Here is a 15,520-nt window from a genome sequence, read left to right as displayed (position 1 = left end):
ATCGACGCACACACCCCTTTTTCCACGCATCTCTTCTCCTGTGGCCCTCTGAGGAGATTTCCCACCAGAAACCAGGTACTCTGTGCTTGAAAGACACTTTATTGCTTTTTAAAGACACTTAATATCACTTTTCAGTGATATCTTTACAAATTCGTATTGCAACTTTGATTGTTTTGACCTACAATTACCCAGATAAATATTATATATTTTTCTAAATACTGTGTGGTGTATTTTTGTGGTGTTATGCTATGGTGTTGTATGATTTATTGCACAAATGCTTTACACATTGCCTTCTAAGTTAAGCCTGACTGCTCGTGCCAAGCTACCGGAGGGTGAGCACAGGCTGATTTTGGATTGTGTGTGACTTACCCTGACTAGAGTGAGGGTTCTTGCTTGGACAGAGGGCAACCTACTGCCAACCAAAAACCCCATTTCTAACAACCAGGTATTAACAAATCTAGCACAAAGGGGACTGCGACAAGCGGGTGTGAGGCCTGGGGCGTTTTAGTATCCAGACTAGAAGCCAAAAACGATGAAAGACCCCCCTGAACCACAGACAGCTGCACTCACCTAGAAGGTCGCGGGCCTAGCCCCGGCAGTAAGGCAATACTACACTAGGGGAAGCACACATACCCGCCATCAATGCCTCGCCCACATTGACAGCACATCAGACCCCCCAACGCACATATGCCAAACAGTGCCAACAGGCCTGCACACTCAACCAATAGATACCAGCGCCATGACCCACTGCGCCACATCATCCCTCCTTGCTCCTCCCCCCTTTGTCTCTCCTACCCCCCCTCCACCTCCCCCCCCCCCCCCCCAACCCCGACCCTCCCTGCACGGCAGCGAGGGCCCTCGCCACTAGCGGCAATAGAACCTCTCCTCAATTGAACGCTCCAAACCTCTACGGCGACAAAAGCCAGAAATATTGAGTAGACTGAGCAGACCGGGAAATGCACACAAGTTCTTAGTTGTTTGTTGACTTTAACATGGGAGAGCCTAATGAGTTACTGTAATCAACAACATATTGCTATCAATGTCTTCTGTATGCAACACAATGTATGGCTCTCTTGAAAAACCAATAAAAACATGTTAAAAAAAGAAGAAAAAAAAAACTGGGTCTAAGAATGGACTTAGACAATGTAGGGGTATATTGCTCGTGCAGCTATGCCCTTACCTGTGGTATAGTGCACCCTGCCTTAGGACTGTACAGCCTGCTAGAAGGGGGTCTTACCTATGCCAAAGGCAGTGTTTTGTAGACATGGCACCCAGGGAGAGATGACATGTCGATTGTACCTTACTCTCCCCACTAACACTGGCAGTGTGCATGTGTTCGGTGAGGGACCACCTAGGGTGGCATAATACATGCTGCAGCCTGTAGGGACTCTCTCTGACCACAAGGCCCTTGGTACTACTGGTACTTTTTATAAAAGACTTAGCTGTGTGCCAGAGGTGTGTCAATTATAGAAGCAATGGTACAGTTTAGGGAAAGAACACAAGTGCTGGGGCCTGGTTAGCGAGATCCTAGCACACACACAGTCAAGTTAGCATTAGATACCAGGCAAAAAGGGGAGGGGGGAATGCCAAAAAGGGCACTTTCCTACAATTTACACCCGTTAGCTACACCCAAGCTGGTCAAAATTAGGTAGAGTTAATATGGTAGTTACTTAGCACTATGTAAACTGTAAAAAAGAAAAAAAAAAACTAGAACACGCATTGGATGATGTCATCAGTGATGTCATTTGGGATATCATCAGTGATGTCATAAATTATGTCATAGAACATGTCATGAGTGATGCCATGTGAGGTCATACGCAGTTCATGGCAGGGACGCAAGTTATTGGTAATGCTACTAACTAAATGCTGAATTTCTGTGTTTTTTTTAGTTCAAAACATTACTGTTATCGCTGAGAAATTCACTTAATTATAACGTTACTTTAAGCTTTTTTTTTTTTTTTTTTAGTGAATTTCTAAAGTTTTTTTAAAATTAAAAACTCATATTTATTACACCTCACTATAATGTTACTTTAACCTCTGTTTTTTTTTCAGTGAATTTTACTATTTTTAATTAGAAATATATTTAAGAATACATAAACACTAACTACTCCAACAATGTTTGCGCATATACAGAAATATTCCCAGCATAGTTTTCATAGTCTTTGTATGTATCTTAACATAAACTTCATATTTATGTTTCAAAAAGACACGGATCAGTTTTTTCCTATACTGTAAAGTGTGTGTTTTTACTAGGCACATCTATTTTTAACACGTGTGATCGCTCTCGCAGGAGTTTCACAAGATCACAATTATAAATTTTGTTCTAATCTGTTGTACAGAGTTCTTTTTCACCTGGTCACTTATTACTGAATGCTAATGTTTAATAATAAAGTCAGTATAGTATGTATATTGTATTAAACATTTTGTTTACGAACTTACAGCTCTTGCAAGACGATCATGGGAGCCAAACACAATCCCGTGCGTGGACTACAAGGGGGCTGTACTAACTGTCAGGTTCTCGTGATCTGCTTGCGGGATCGTACATTTAGAATTAAGTTCATAACAATGTGTTTTTGTCATTTTGAAGAAAGCTAAGGCATGAGATGTGTTGTTTAAAGAAGAAAAACTGTTGTAGTGTTGCATTTCAGATATTAAGAAATGTCTCTGTTTTAAGTCATCCAGAGGAAGGATTGTGATTGGAATTACGATCATAATGGTGTATTTTTGTCATTTTGAAGAAAGTTAAGACATGGGGTTGCATTTCAGATATTAAGAAATGTCTCTGTTTTTAAGACATCCAGAGTGAAGGATTGTGATTGGTTCATATGGATGTATTTATTTAGCAAAGAAAGATTCCTTCCTTGTTGCATCATTTGCCTGTTGGGTTTTTTTGTGATGAGACCTTTTTGGCTAGCTCTCTGACTTTGCTGATTTCCTGTGATCAGAATGTCATCATCTGATTCAGATGAGTACCCTACACCTGTTCCTGCAAGTCAGCCACCTTAGCCACCCAAGGAGTCCTTGGTCTGGTTGTCTTTTTCAGATGAGGCCTGGTGGGAAGAAGGTGTCTGACAAATATGTAATTTGTAACATATGCAAAAAAAGAGTTCAGCAGGGGCCGTCAGAACAAGCAGTATTCCATGAGTACCATTGGGATGTGGTGATGTTTGAGAGCTATGCACCCTGAACGCCTTGCTCGGGGACGTACTGCAGGGCTTGATAACGCCTCAGGGGCGTCCACATGTTTTAAACCTGGTGACAGTTTGCCTGCTAAGGTACTCACAACTCAAGCAGAAAACAACCCTGCAAACCTGAGCAAAGCCCTTTTTGCTGCTTATGCACACATATTATTTATTCTTCTGAGACAAGCAGGGCTGCACAGGATAGGCTTGTCCAGGATCATAAATGCCCACCTAGGCAGTGGATTTTTTTGCAGTTTTTTTCTAGATTTTTCTCCTTTTTGTTTTGAAGAAGATGCTGTTGTTTTTTTACTCCAGATGTCTTGTTTTGTTCTTTTTAAAGAAAAGCACAAAAAAGTTAAAAATGTTAAAAACACAGAACATACAGTTGCTCAACATGTTACTTGAAAAACGAATTTCACAATGTGTGTTGTTTGCACTGTGTACCCCCTTTTTTCCTTCATGATAATGCTCATGAATCACTTGGAGGAGCCGTGATGTTCCAATATAAAGCATGGGTGGTTCTTGCAAATCTCACAAGAGTCAGATGCACAGTCCTCTGCGTCTACTACAAGAGACCCCGTTTGCGAGCATCACACAGCATCTCACAAGACCATACTTTTATAATGGAATTTGCTCTTTCACTGAACGTATCCTGTTATAATAGGTATAATTTATATGCACAAGATTTTTGCAACTTTTTTTTAAATAATACGATCATGCGAGACTCTTGCACGATCGTAAAAATACTTTACAGGGAGAATTTACATTTTCTTTCTTTACAACACTTACCTATTACAATATGCACTTCTAGACTGGCCTTTCCACTGAGACCTTGCATTAAGATATCTAGTGTGCAGAGTAGGGTGTAAAGAGATACTGCCTTTCCATTCACACCTTTCCCCAGGCTCAGTACTATTCATGAGGATGGGCAATGTACTCACCTCACATGTAAGTCCTCATTATAGCCTTAGAATCCACCATAGCGGGCTCTACCGGCCATTAAAGGCCCGCTCCCGCGTTAAAGGCCCGAGCTGAAGGCGAGGTCCTTTAATTGGCCAGTAGAGCCCGCTACGGCGGGTTCTAAGGCTATTAGAACAGTCTGCCACTCGGGGGCAGAATGTTCTATTAAATAAAACAAATTCCTCACAAAGCCTAATCCCCTCGGGCTCCGTGAGGCTTTGTTCACAGCTGTTGCTGTGAACAAAGAGAACATTGGAATGTTGGCGCTCCGGCCAGTAAAAGCCCAGAGCACTCCATTGTTTTCAATGGAGCTGCCAACATTCCAATGTTCTAATATTCCATAGTAAATATAACAAGTACTTGTCTCTCCACTGAGACCTCTCCCCAGGCAATCACCATATTTGTTAGGGTGTGGGAATGGATCACTGAATCCGTGAATCCGGGGCTGAATTCACAATTCCAGAGAAAAATTGGAAAAAAGACCCCACTGCGTCAAAACTCGTGCTGCGCACGACCAAAGGGCGTGCACAGCTTGGGCTTGGGTGGATGTTTGTGCGTGCTAAAAAACCATAGAAATTCACTGGAAAAAAAACAAAGGTTACATGGATGTTATAGTTAACTGCTGAATTTCTAAAGTTATGTGCGAGTAAATTCAGAACTAACTATAACGTCCCTGTTTTTTTTCAGTGAAAAAAATAATATATATATATATATATATATATATATATAGCTTTGTCTTTTGCACAAACACCTAACACCTGTCTCAAGGACAACTTGGATTTACAGTAAGGTGTAGTGAACCAGTGGCAAATGTCATCATATCGCTCCTTAGAAAACAGCAATATGTAGTGCTGTCTAGGAAAGGAGTAATCTCCTTGTTAACATCTTACCAAGGTGCGTGGTGTTTCTAGTAGGGTTTGAGAGAAATGTATCTCTCTACTCATACCTCTTCTGTTGCTGGCAAGTATGCATAACTACCCTGTTTCCTGACACATGTCTATTGCATGATAACTCTATGTAGTATCATGTGGGGAGAGACGGGCCTCCCTCCTGTGACTTGTCTCTTGGATAATGCTTGTGCAAATTAGGGTGTGAAAAGTGGCTTACTTTTCTGAACACAGCTATCCCCATTATGACAAATGTACAAGTAAAATATGGAGTTGAAATTACCTTTATGCTCAAATGTCTGTCTTGCACAACTATAGAGATTATGATATAAAAACACACTGCCCTCTCAGGTGAGGCATCTCTCCAGAGTAACATGTGCAAAGTAGGCTCTGGGTTGAAACTGTTCTGTTGGTACATACCTCTCTCCATACTGATTAATGTACACATTACAGTATGAAGCGGAGTATTCTGTCACTCTCTCGAGAACTGTCTTTTGGACAGCTGGTGTACATATTTGATTGTGGAGACATACTCACCTCTGTTTCAGGCACCTGCCAATCACATCACTCGTATGTAATAAAGTATGCACAGCAGCTGATATCCGTGTGTATTAGAGAGTAAAATGCACTGCCCTTGGTGCCAATACCTTTCTCTTCTAACAGAGAATTTCCTATACTACAGCATGCACAACGCCTGATCTCTGTAGGAACACCTCACTGTTCATGATGAGGAACCGTAGATACATAGCAAAATAACTGGCTTGTCCATTACCAATTCTCTATAGCGGAAAAGATTACCATAGTACCAAATAGCTACATGTACATGAAGCAGCAAATTTACAGTCTATGAAAATGGAGCTGTCAGTTTTACTCAGTATTGCAGTACTGTAATAAAAGTAAAATTTGTCTTAAGTGCTTTTCACCATTGCTTGTGCTTTTGAAATTACTACCGGGTAATATGTGACAGGGAGGGCCCATCCACTTAAAATCCTGAATATAACTATTCAAACTTTTATCTTACCAAATAGGCCGCTACATTTCTTTCCATCTACCTTTTGCTGTGTTTACTGCATCCATACATATGAGAGCCAGCTGCTGCCTTGCTTAGGTCAGAATACCTGTAGCTCCGATAGCAGTTGACGCTTTACAAGTACACTAATAACCCATAAACCCCGGTTGGCACTTGGCCTTAACATTAAAGACTTGCGTAGTCCCACAGATGGTTATGACATGTCACTGCCTTCTGGGACATAAAGTTCAACTGTTGTTGATTTGTAAAGCTCAACATACGCAGTAAAACTAACAGTCTCAGAAGCCACAGCATTTACAGCAACCAAGAGTCATTTTCAGCCATTGATGGTAACGTCATTGGTCACTGTCTGTACAGCTGAAAAGGACTGCATCGACCAGCCTCCTTCAAGCTCCCGAATCAGCTCCAGTGCCCTGTGTGCACCGTTTACTTCACATTTTCTGCATAGCAGCCTCGTTGGACGCAGACGGCAGACTCTCGGTCCCTGTGGGTTTCCCTCCCTGCTTCCTAGCCGTGAGTGGCCTTTCCAACTTGCTTTCATGTACTGAGGCGCACTGCATCTCAGATAGGGCCCAACAGTGCTGCTTGTGAGTCTGAGATGCTTCTGTTCATTGTTAGAAGGGATGGCTGAGGTTTGGGCAGTATGGTTTCTTTTGGTTATTTTGAGGCAGATTTCTTTGGTCACTGTCTGTAAAGATGCAGCCAGATAAAACTGAATGAACACAACCATCGCTACAGTTTAAGATTAATTCCAGCATAGCAATCACATTTCCATCTTTAATAGTTGAGGCACTTCAGAGTTTTGCATTTTTGCTTTGCTGCCTACTTGGAGGAGACGGCTGTGCAGTGTTGAATGATGTCCTGTGTAAAGGTTCTGCCCTGCGCTGAAAGACTGCAGACAGGAAAGGCAGAGCATTGATTGAGATATTGCTATGTACTGACAGCGGGGATCGTGAGACTCGCTTCTCAATATCTGCTACACTGAACATTAAGCTAGTGAAAAAATGGCACAACACTTCTTGGTTAAACAGACCTTGCGCTCCCGTTAGCCGCGTATTTATACAGAGCATTTGATGCTAAATAAAATTGTATTTGGGTTCTTTGAGTTGCAGTTACATGCAGATGTACAGCATTTTACAGTCCTTTACTGCAGAACGTTTATTTTCTTCTGTACCCTACAATGGGTGTTTGATGTTGGCTTAATTAACAGTAGGATTACTCACAAATAAGTGCATAGCCCACACTTCAATCTGAGTTAGTGAATTTAAAAAGAGGTATTCCTCTTTTCCAACACTGCGGTGTGTTTTTCTGTTGAACCAAAAGGCATAGTCGACATCAACAGGGAGCCCCTTTCACAAGCTTTCTGATCAAGGCGCTGAGCCAACTGAGCTATCCTGTTAGAAACCCCCATATAGGCAAGGCTACCTGCGCTGTTTGTGTTAGGCACTTGCTTCACACGGAACTCCTTTGTAAAAAAGATTTAATAAAGTGATTCCTTTCTAGGCTCTTGTGTAAGGTGTTCACGTGAAAAGCACAGGTAAAGAAAACCCTGCGAGAACCTAGGACACGCAGAGGTTTCATACTTCTGCATTCTTTGATCTGCCCTCTTTGCTATGATCCCATATGATGGCAACTGACGTGATCTTAATAGTTCCACAAACTGGTGTAATTTTACAAAGGCCAGCTGCTCAACTGTAAACTGCTAGTGGAAAGAAGTCTGCGTCAGATAAAATGGATGATCCATGAGCGAACATAGCACTAAAACCTACTGACAACTACGTGAGACACTGAGTTTCAGACCAGTGGTTTCCAGATCTCAAGACACATGTGAGGTCAGTGGAGTGAGAGAAAGTAGAAGTATGTTTGGATGATGCACTGTGGGCTCAAAGCCAAGACTTGATGAAAGTATCACATCATAAGTGGCCAATTGGCAGCACTGACTGGGTTACTCTTTGATTAATAATTGCAAAACTGACATAGCTCTGTGTGGTGCTAGATTTACAAGCCCTCTACCGGTTTAGCACACACCACTTTGCATTCTGACTCTTGTTTAAATGTCTCCATTCAAAGTACAGGACTACGAGTACCAGAATGTAAATAATGTGGGATAAAAATGCAAGGAGCTGTCAACTGGCACCATGTCTATCGGGAGCTGTATTCATGGTTCATTCCAGCTGAGCAGATTTTTCACTCATGTGTAAGGCTGGTTATATCTGAGAGCCCATGTGAACACCTACAAAGACTGACTTCCAGCGCAGCACCCGTCTTCACTCTTATGTATGGCTGGTTATGTCTAAGTGCCTATATGAACTCCTACAAAGGCTAACTCGGAGCAGCTCCATCCCTCCCAGTTGCATATGGCTTGATATGTCCAGTTATGTCTAATAGTCCATGTGAACTTCTACAAAGGCTGACTTTCTGTGCAGCTTTATTCCTCCCTATTGCGCATGGTTGCTTACTTCTGAGAGCCCATGTAAACTCCAATGAAGGTTAACTTTCATGACACTACATTCCTCTCTGGTGCATATGGCTAGTTATGTCTAAGATGATGACCTGTATCCTACTAATTCGTCCTGTGAATGACCCCTTACTAAGATACGGGTCGAAATGCCACTGACAACCATCCTGCTGAGCAAGACATTCATTTAATGACAGCTAAAGTGCTGAAAGTCTGCTCTTCTGTGGACTTTTGAGGTTCTCATTATCATAGATTCTGCACTCAGTATTGTGGCCCTTTCCCCTGTTCCTTGATTTTATTGTGATCACATTTTGTGTTTACACAAATTCTTGAACACTGTGTGTTCACACAACACTGAGTACTCATTTCACTTGTTTTAATGTATGTGTATGCTGCATGTGAATATAAATGATCTGAGAATTTTCTGTCTAAACTCTATTTTTGGTCATATCCTTTTTGTTGAATTGTAGCACAGTACAATATCTTTTTGGTACTGCATAAATCATGAATCATAATCTCTGGTGATACCTATTAGGCAGGGCCACTGGAATTATGTGGCATGGCAGGTCCGAACTATTTTGCAACATTTAAACACATGGGTAAAAGACCATGTCATTTGCAATGCTAATAGCTCTAACTCTCGCGATGCGAGACCTATTGGCATTGCCAGTGCTTGTTTAAAAGGAGTTCATAAATGCTAGCTACGGCACAGTTGGCTCATGCTGCTAAACTGCAGAACTCTTCATGTGCTTCCACATCTTTGCTCACCTCTCTGTTCATTGTAATGTGTACCTTTCAAAAGCTATATTAAAACATCTACACCTCCCCAATTAGCTTTTCACTCTGTAAACATGGTGTAAAATAAGTTTACCAACATTAGCACACTTACAGCAAAGTTTATACATTATATTACTAAATACCTAAATATGAAGGTCTTTCTTAAAAATAGATGAAGACACCAGTCTGTTTCAGCTCCACATAAATCCACTTCTGCTGAGCACAACTCAAACAGACTTTCTTCTCCTCCAAAGCACCAAGGACAACCTGAGCTATCCCTGGTTCTGCACCAATCACATCACAGCATTTCTTCAACCACGTAATAAGAATCAAAACTATTGGTTGAGTCTTGGCCCTTTGTTTTACTTTTCTCCATATGACCTAGCAAGACTTTTGCAGTACCGCAAACACCTTCTTGCAGGCCCACTACTTTTCCATACTGGTCTTGCGAGTGTCTTGCGAGAGCGTAACCTTTCTTGAAAATAAGAATTACCCATCTACTCTTCACAGTACTTACCTCTTGCACACTTCCTTTCATCTTCTCAAAACATCTACCACAATATGCATTCTTGCTAATGGAGTTATTCAGAGCTCATCTACCCCTTTTTACTATGCACAATCTCGCAAGAGTCCTGCTAGATTGTAAAAATTTGTAAAAAAACAACATACATTTATTTTTATCACAGTAATTATCTCTTAGACACCTCCTCTGTAGGGGACAGCATGCCTTTCTGTTGCCCCCTTATATAGTTTTTTTGCTTCATTTTCACAACACCTCCAAATTTTCAGAGTAAAGGCCTCCATTTAATTTCGAACATTCCAACAGCCAGCCAGTCAGAGTTTGCTCTCGCGAGACCCGCAGGAGACTCACAAAAGCATGTAGGCTCACAGGAAAAATGGGCCTCTTGACCAATCACAGGCCTCCATTTTTTAAAATTATCACTCTCGCTAGAGGCTTGAGGGACTCTTGCTAGCCCAACCATCCAAATATATTATGTTTTGTGACCCTCTTTTTTTTTTCTTAACCCCCAAAACCTTCCAGGAAGGAGCGGAGGTGGATAAACTTTTTTTTGGGGAGAGTTTTGTGAAGATTCGTCAAATGGGGCCAAATTTATTAGCAATCCAAAAAAGCTCTGTCTATGGAAAAGCAGACTTAACTATAACTACCTGCTGGCAACCGTCAGTAAGTAACATATGTACTCTAATCCACCTATTAACTCTTAAAACCCCTTCACTCCTCAATGCCCCTTAATAAAATACATACCTGCGTGATAAAGTCCCATATTGTAAAGTGCCCGAAAATGGTATGCATTTTACTTATGTGCATGGTAATTGCTGTATATTAAATCTAACATATGGTAATGTCTGCAATGTAAAGTCTACATACCAAACCTGCTGATTTAGAACAGGCTGCACACCAAGTAAACTAAAATTAGAAGTGGATACCCGCCAAATATACTGTTACTTCGTTCTGACTTTCTGTAGTGTTGCTATTCCTAAGGAGGCACATGCTTTTTTTTTTTTTTTTTTTACAAATCGCTCCAGCAGAAGTGCAGACTCATTATTAAAGAGAGAGAGCAGTCTAGCAGATTAGAGGGTAAGGAACAATCAAACTGGGGAAGGCCACATTCCCTCTTTTTATTATCAATTTGCACAAAAATTGACTCTATAATACCGACTTGCACTTTATCATCAGGATAAGTAGATGTAGTGTTAGAAGAGAAAATCTATTCTTACCTCTCTATGGGCCACATGTAAAAAGCTATTTAGCGGTCACAAAGGGACAATTTTGCAGAATTGGGCAGTTTGTGACTCCTAAAAAGCCTTTTTTAGTGTACTAACTCTATTTTGCGAGTCAGTTACCTATGACCAAATCGCAAAATAGAGTTTCCAATTCGATATTATGCAGGGGTGTGTTAAAGTTGTCCCTTTATATTAGCACCTTCACTGGCATGTAAGAATGTTCTGCCACTGAAATGCGGTTGCAAAATATCTGCAGTTTACCATTCGCCGATTCACAAAAGTGATTGTGGACGCAAACTTTTTTAAGAGCAGGCAGTGGTCCCTCGGACCACCTCCTACTCTTAAAAAATAAATACTTTTCATTTTTGTTTTTGAAATGCATCCTGTTTTCCTTCAAATAAAACAGGATGCATTTAAAAAAAAGAATTATTTATTCAATAATTTATTCAAAAAGCGATCACAGACATAGTGGTCTGCTGACCCCAGCAGACCACCATCCCTGTGACTTTTCGCCATTCCCATTGGGTCGCAAATTGCGACCTGCCTCATGAATATTGATGAGGCAGGTCCATTTGCGACCCACTGGCAATCACTAAATGGGTCTGAGATATATTAGTACATCGTTGTTTCCGACTCCCCAACTGCGAATAGAAGAACGCAAACGGGATTCTTCATACATGTGGCCTTATATTTTTACCTTGACAGTATAATGGTAATCGATGTTGTTCAGTCCGTATTTGTGTTGCTCAATATTTCTCTCCTCAGTGTGGTGGCTTTCAACCACTGGAGAGTGCAGATGGAGTCAGGGTTTATTTTTCGGTGCCGTGTTGTGGAATCTCTCTGTATGAAGCTTGCCCGGCAGGTACAAGCAAAGTATATATTATAGGTCATTGGTGATGGAAATTTTTCTCCGAAACCTACTGCGAAATTCACTGTAGCAGTATTGATTCACAATTGTTTCACAAATTGGTTCAATTTCATGGAATTTTGTTCTTGTGGAATTTCTGCTATGCATTAACCAGCAAACTCTCTCTAACTGGTTCAAATTTTCAAAATTTCACAGAAGTGAAAAAATGCAAAAACAAAACATTTTTTTTTCATTTTTCCCTTTCATGAAGAGAAAAATGCCCATGCTTAGCCACTGCATAAAGTCCTATTTTGTGGAGCAGTCTTCTTGCACCCTTGTCCCAGGTGTAGCATCTCCTCTCACTAGTTTAGTATCTAGAGACACTCATATTGGACCTTTAGGTTACACGCATCAAATGAGAAGACTAAGATGGTGTGAGATAACTGGCTCTACATGGTCACAAGGTAAACTTCTGTGCCAACCTCAGTTTGAGATGGTGTAATCTGCCATACACCTCTTATGCTCAAGCATGGTATGGGTCTGGCGAGGCATATGCAGTTTTGAACAAGTCTTTGGTGTTTTTTCACGTTTGGCCTCCTATGTTCACCGTCAGACAGCCAGACTGATCATCAGCCACCCATGCATACAGCAGACACCCATGCATCTTTAATCGCCCTTAGCAATTCTGAATCCCAATGTGAGGGCCTTGTGTGCATCTGTGGCACTACCTACGCATTCACCTCCTTCCAAAGTGCCCTTGAACCAGTTTGTGCCCCATCAGACAAGGTGTCACTCTTTCAGACTCCAGAGAACCCTGTTGCACAGCCAGATGGTAGGCGTTGTAAGAGAAACATCGGCAGGATGTCAAGAGATGTTCCTGAGAGGCAAATGTGGAGAGAGCAACCAACGTCAACACATCAGAGAGAAAGTAAGAGAGCACATGTACAAGGGGCACCTAATGATAAAACATCATCATCATCTCAGTAGGTCAGCCACAGTGGAGTCCAGGCATGGCCTTGGTTCTCAGGACTGGTGGAAGCTGCAGGGTGCCAGATGGTCACTGGGCTCCAAGATTTCTTAGACTCGCACTGAGGCAGCACTATTCAGTCTATTTCAGCACAAGCTGCAGGCTGGAAATCAGACAAGGCAATGTTTTGGGGAAAGGAGACTCAACATCGTATGACGGGGTGTACAGCACTAGAGGAAATGGAGGTGGTGAACACATCTCTTGGGTTGTGGCTGATGATGCCCAAAATATGCTATTCCACTAGTAAGAATATTGCTCAGTGGGTTAATAAGGCTGCTAAAGACATGTGTACAGCCGGCTGGTCGCAGAGTAGCCCCAGCTTACCCACAAGTTGGCTACACATCGCCCTCTAGTGGCTCGCCTACATGTGGGGGCCTGTGGGGTGTTAGCCTGCCCAGGAGTGGGCACGCCTCATAGCCCCAGTATATATAGAAAGGGAATATAGTGCAGCATCCTTCAACAATACATATAATGCCTTCATCCTGGTCATATTATAGAATGGGGAAGACGAGGGAAGGCCCGTGAGGGAGGGACCAATCAAAAATCAGTACAAATAGACCCATAAAATAATTGCTTTGAGATTTTGAATTTTTTGTTTCTGAAAGGTGGTATTGTGGTTACTTCGAGAAATTAGCTATTTTTAGGTTAATTCTAGGTATTTGATATATGATTTAGTGGTGATGTTCAGACTTTGGCTGGTTCTTTATTTGAGATGTTGTCTAGTGGTTAAGGTGTGATTTGGTTTGATTGTTTATTGAACAAGCGGTCCTTTGATCCGGTGGCCATTGTGGACTGCAAAACCAGGAAGCTTGATTTCTAATCCTCACCACTTTTTGTATTCCTCAACAATTCTCTCTGTACCCCAGTAGTGTATTCTTTAAATATTGGGATGTCTTAGAAACAGGTTGAATGTCAGAATTAAAGTTTATATTAAAATGTTGAAATGTATCAAAACTTTCATTCCATGGAGACCAAGGGTGTACACTACTCAGAGATCCTTGCTTGCTTGATTCCTTCTAGAGGTTAGTGCTAATTTAACAAATACTGGCATAGTACACCAGGGAGTGGTATTAACTGTAGCCTTTTTTACCAGAACAGTATAGGAAGGCATAAGAGAAAGTTGATCACAACACATGCATTTCAATGAAAGTTGAAAATGTTTCTAATCTGACCCACATTTCTTTCTTTCAGCAGCTTTCCTACTTCTTGCACTGAACCAAACTGCAGGTGAACGGTAGAGCCCCCAATGGCGGGGGGTTATGGCTTCTGCTACTCAGCCATGCTGTTCCAAGGCTTTCCTGAGGGAGACATGGTTGAGAACGTGATGGACAAGGGCCCACAAGACCTACGGCTGCCAACGGTAAGAATCCAGCACATTATGGATGCCTTGACCTGGGAGTACCGTGGTGTATGTCCGTGCTGACGGACCTGGGTGCTGCCTCTGGCCTCACAACTAACTGGAAGAAGACATATGCCTTTCCCCTGTCCCTGGACTGGCCCAGCATGGTTGTATGACGGAACTACACCTGTCATTACCAGGCATGCTTTTACAACACAGCCGGTACAACGCAGGTACTGTTACAACACATAACCTTCACCACGCACGATTTTAAAATGACTATACCTTTACCACACATGCCTTTAACGAATTTCGTTGTAAAGGTAGGAATGGTAAAGGCGTATGCGTGGTAAAGGTTTTGCAAGTAAATGTAAGTATTCTGCAGGTCAGTATAAACCTTTATTTATTTATATATATATCTATATATATATAGATATAGAAAAATTGTGTGTATGTTGTGTGTGTATGTGTATATATATATATATATATATATTTATATATATACACTTTCATACTTGTGTGTGTGTATATAAATATGTCTACACACACATATATTTATTTATATATATGTATGTATGTATATATATATATATATATATATGTATGTATAAAATATGTGTGTGTGTATATAAACACACACACACGTAAATGTTGGAAAGTATTTTACTGGTAAGGGCAGGTAAGTACCTACACTTAGCAATACGCCACTAACCTCCACTTAGGTCTCCATAAATGAAACAAGCTCAACCCTTGGAGCTTGGCAACGAGTAACAAGGCTTAACTTAGGAGACAAGTGTATAAAGCATTTAAAAATCACAAAACGGTAAATAAGTGAAACACAAGATATGAAATTTTAAAGAATTAGTTTTTTTGTTAGCACATAGAAACAAATAGTGCCAATCTGGTCACACCTTGGCCAGGGCAAAGTCAAAGTTGAAGGCCAAATGTGATGGAGCCCTGCTCGGCTACAGCAACCGGAAGGCCTTGGTCAAAAGTTTCCCTTCGGACTTAGTCGTTTTCTTGAAGATTTTCTTCAGCGGGATGAAGTCGTCAGTCTGATCTGACCTCCCTGGAGATCCCTTCCTCAGATATGCATCGCACAAGACCTTGGTGAAGATTTCTCCATTCGGACTTAAATGATTTTTCGAAACAAAAATCCTTCGACCGGGCCAAACCTGAATCTTGATCTGGCGTCCCTGGAGCCCTCTTCGGATACACTGCTCGGGAGGTCCCGTCAACTTTCTACGTTCGGACTTAGTCACCTTTTGGG

General features: G+C 41.5%; 1 protein-coding gene across 2 annotated transcripts in view; it reads left to right on the top strand.

Moving 5' to 3' along the window:
* Positions 1-15,520, top strand: part of LOC138299165 (LIM/homeobox protein Lhx9-like) — a 152,195-nt gene that overhangs the window by 67,312 nt on the left and 69,363 nt on the right. For both annotated transcript variants that reach the window (XM_069237250.1, XM_069237249.1), the window contains exon 2: positions 14,106-14,271. In XM_069237250.1, the coding sequence (XP_069093351.1) occupies positions 14,158-14,271 (114 nt within the window). In that variant the 5' untranslated portion in view covers positions 14,106-14,157. The remainder of the gene's footprint in view (positions 1-14,105; positions 14,272-15,520) is intronic.

The sequence above is a fragment of the Pleurodeles waltl genome, chromosome 6 (genome assembly GCF_031143425.1).
Source record: "Pleurodeles waltl isolate 20211129_DDA chromosome 6, aPleWal1.hap1.20221129, whole genome shotgun sequence".
Taxonomy (NCBI): Eukaryota; Metazoa; Chordata; class Amphibia; order Caudata; family Salamandridae; genus Pleurodeles; species Pleurodeles waltl.
This window is presented reverse-complemented; position numbering and strand designations above follow the sequence as displayed.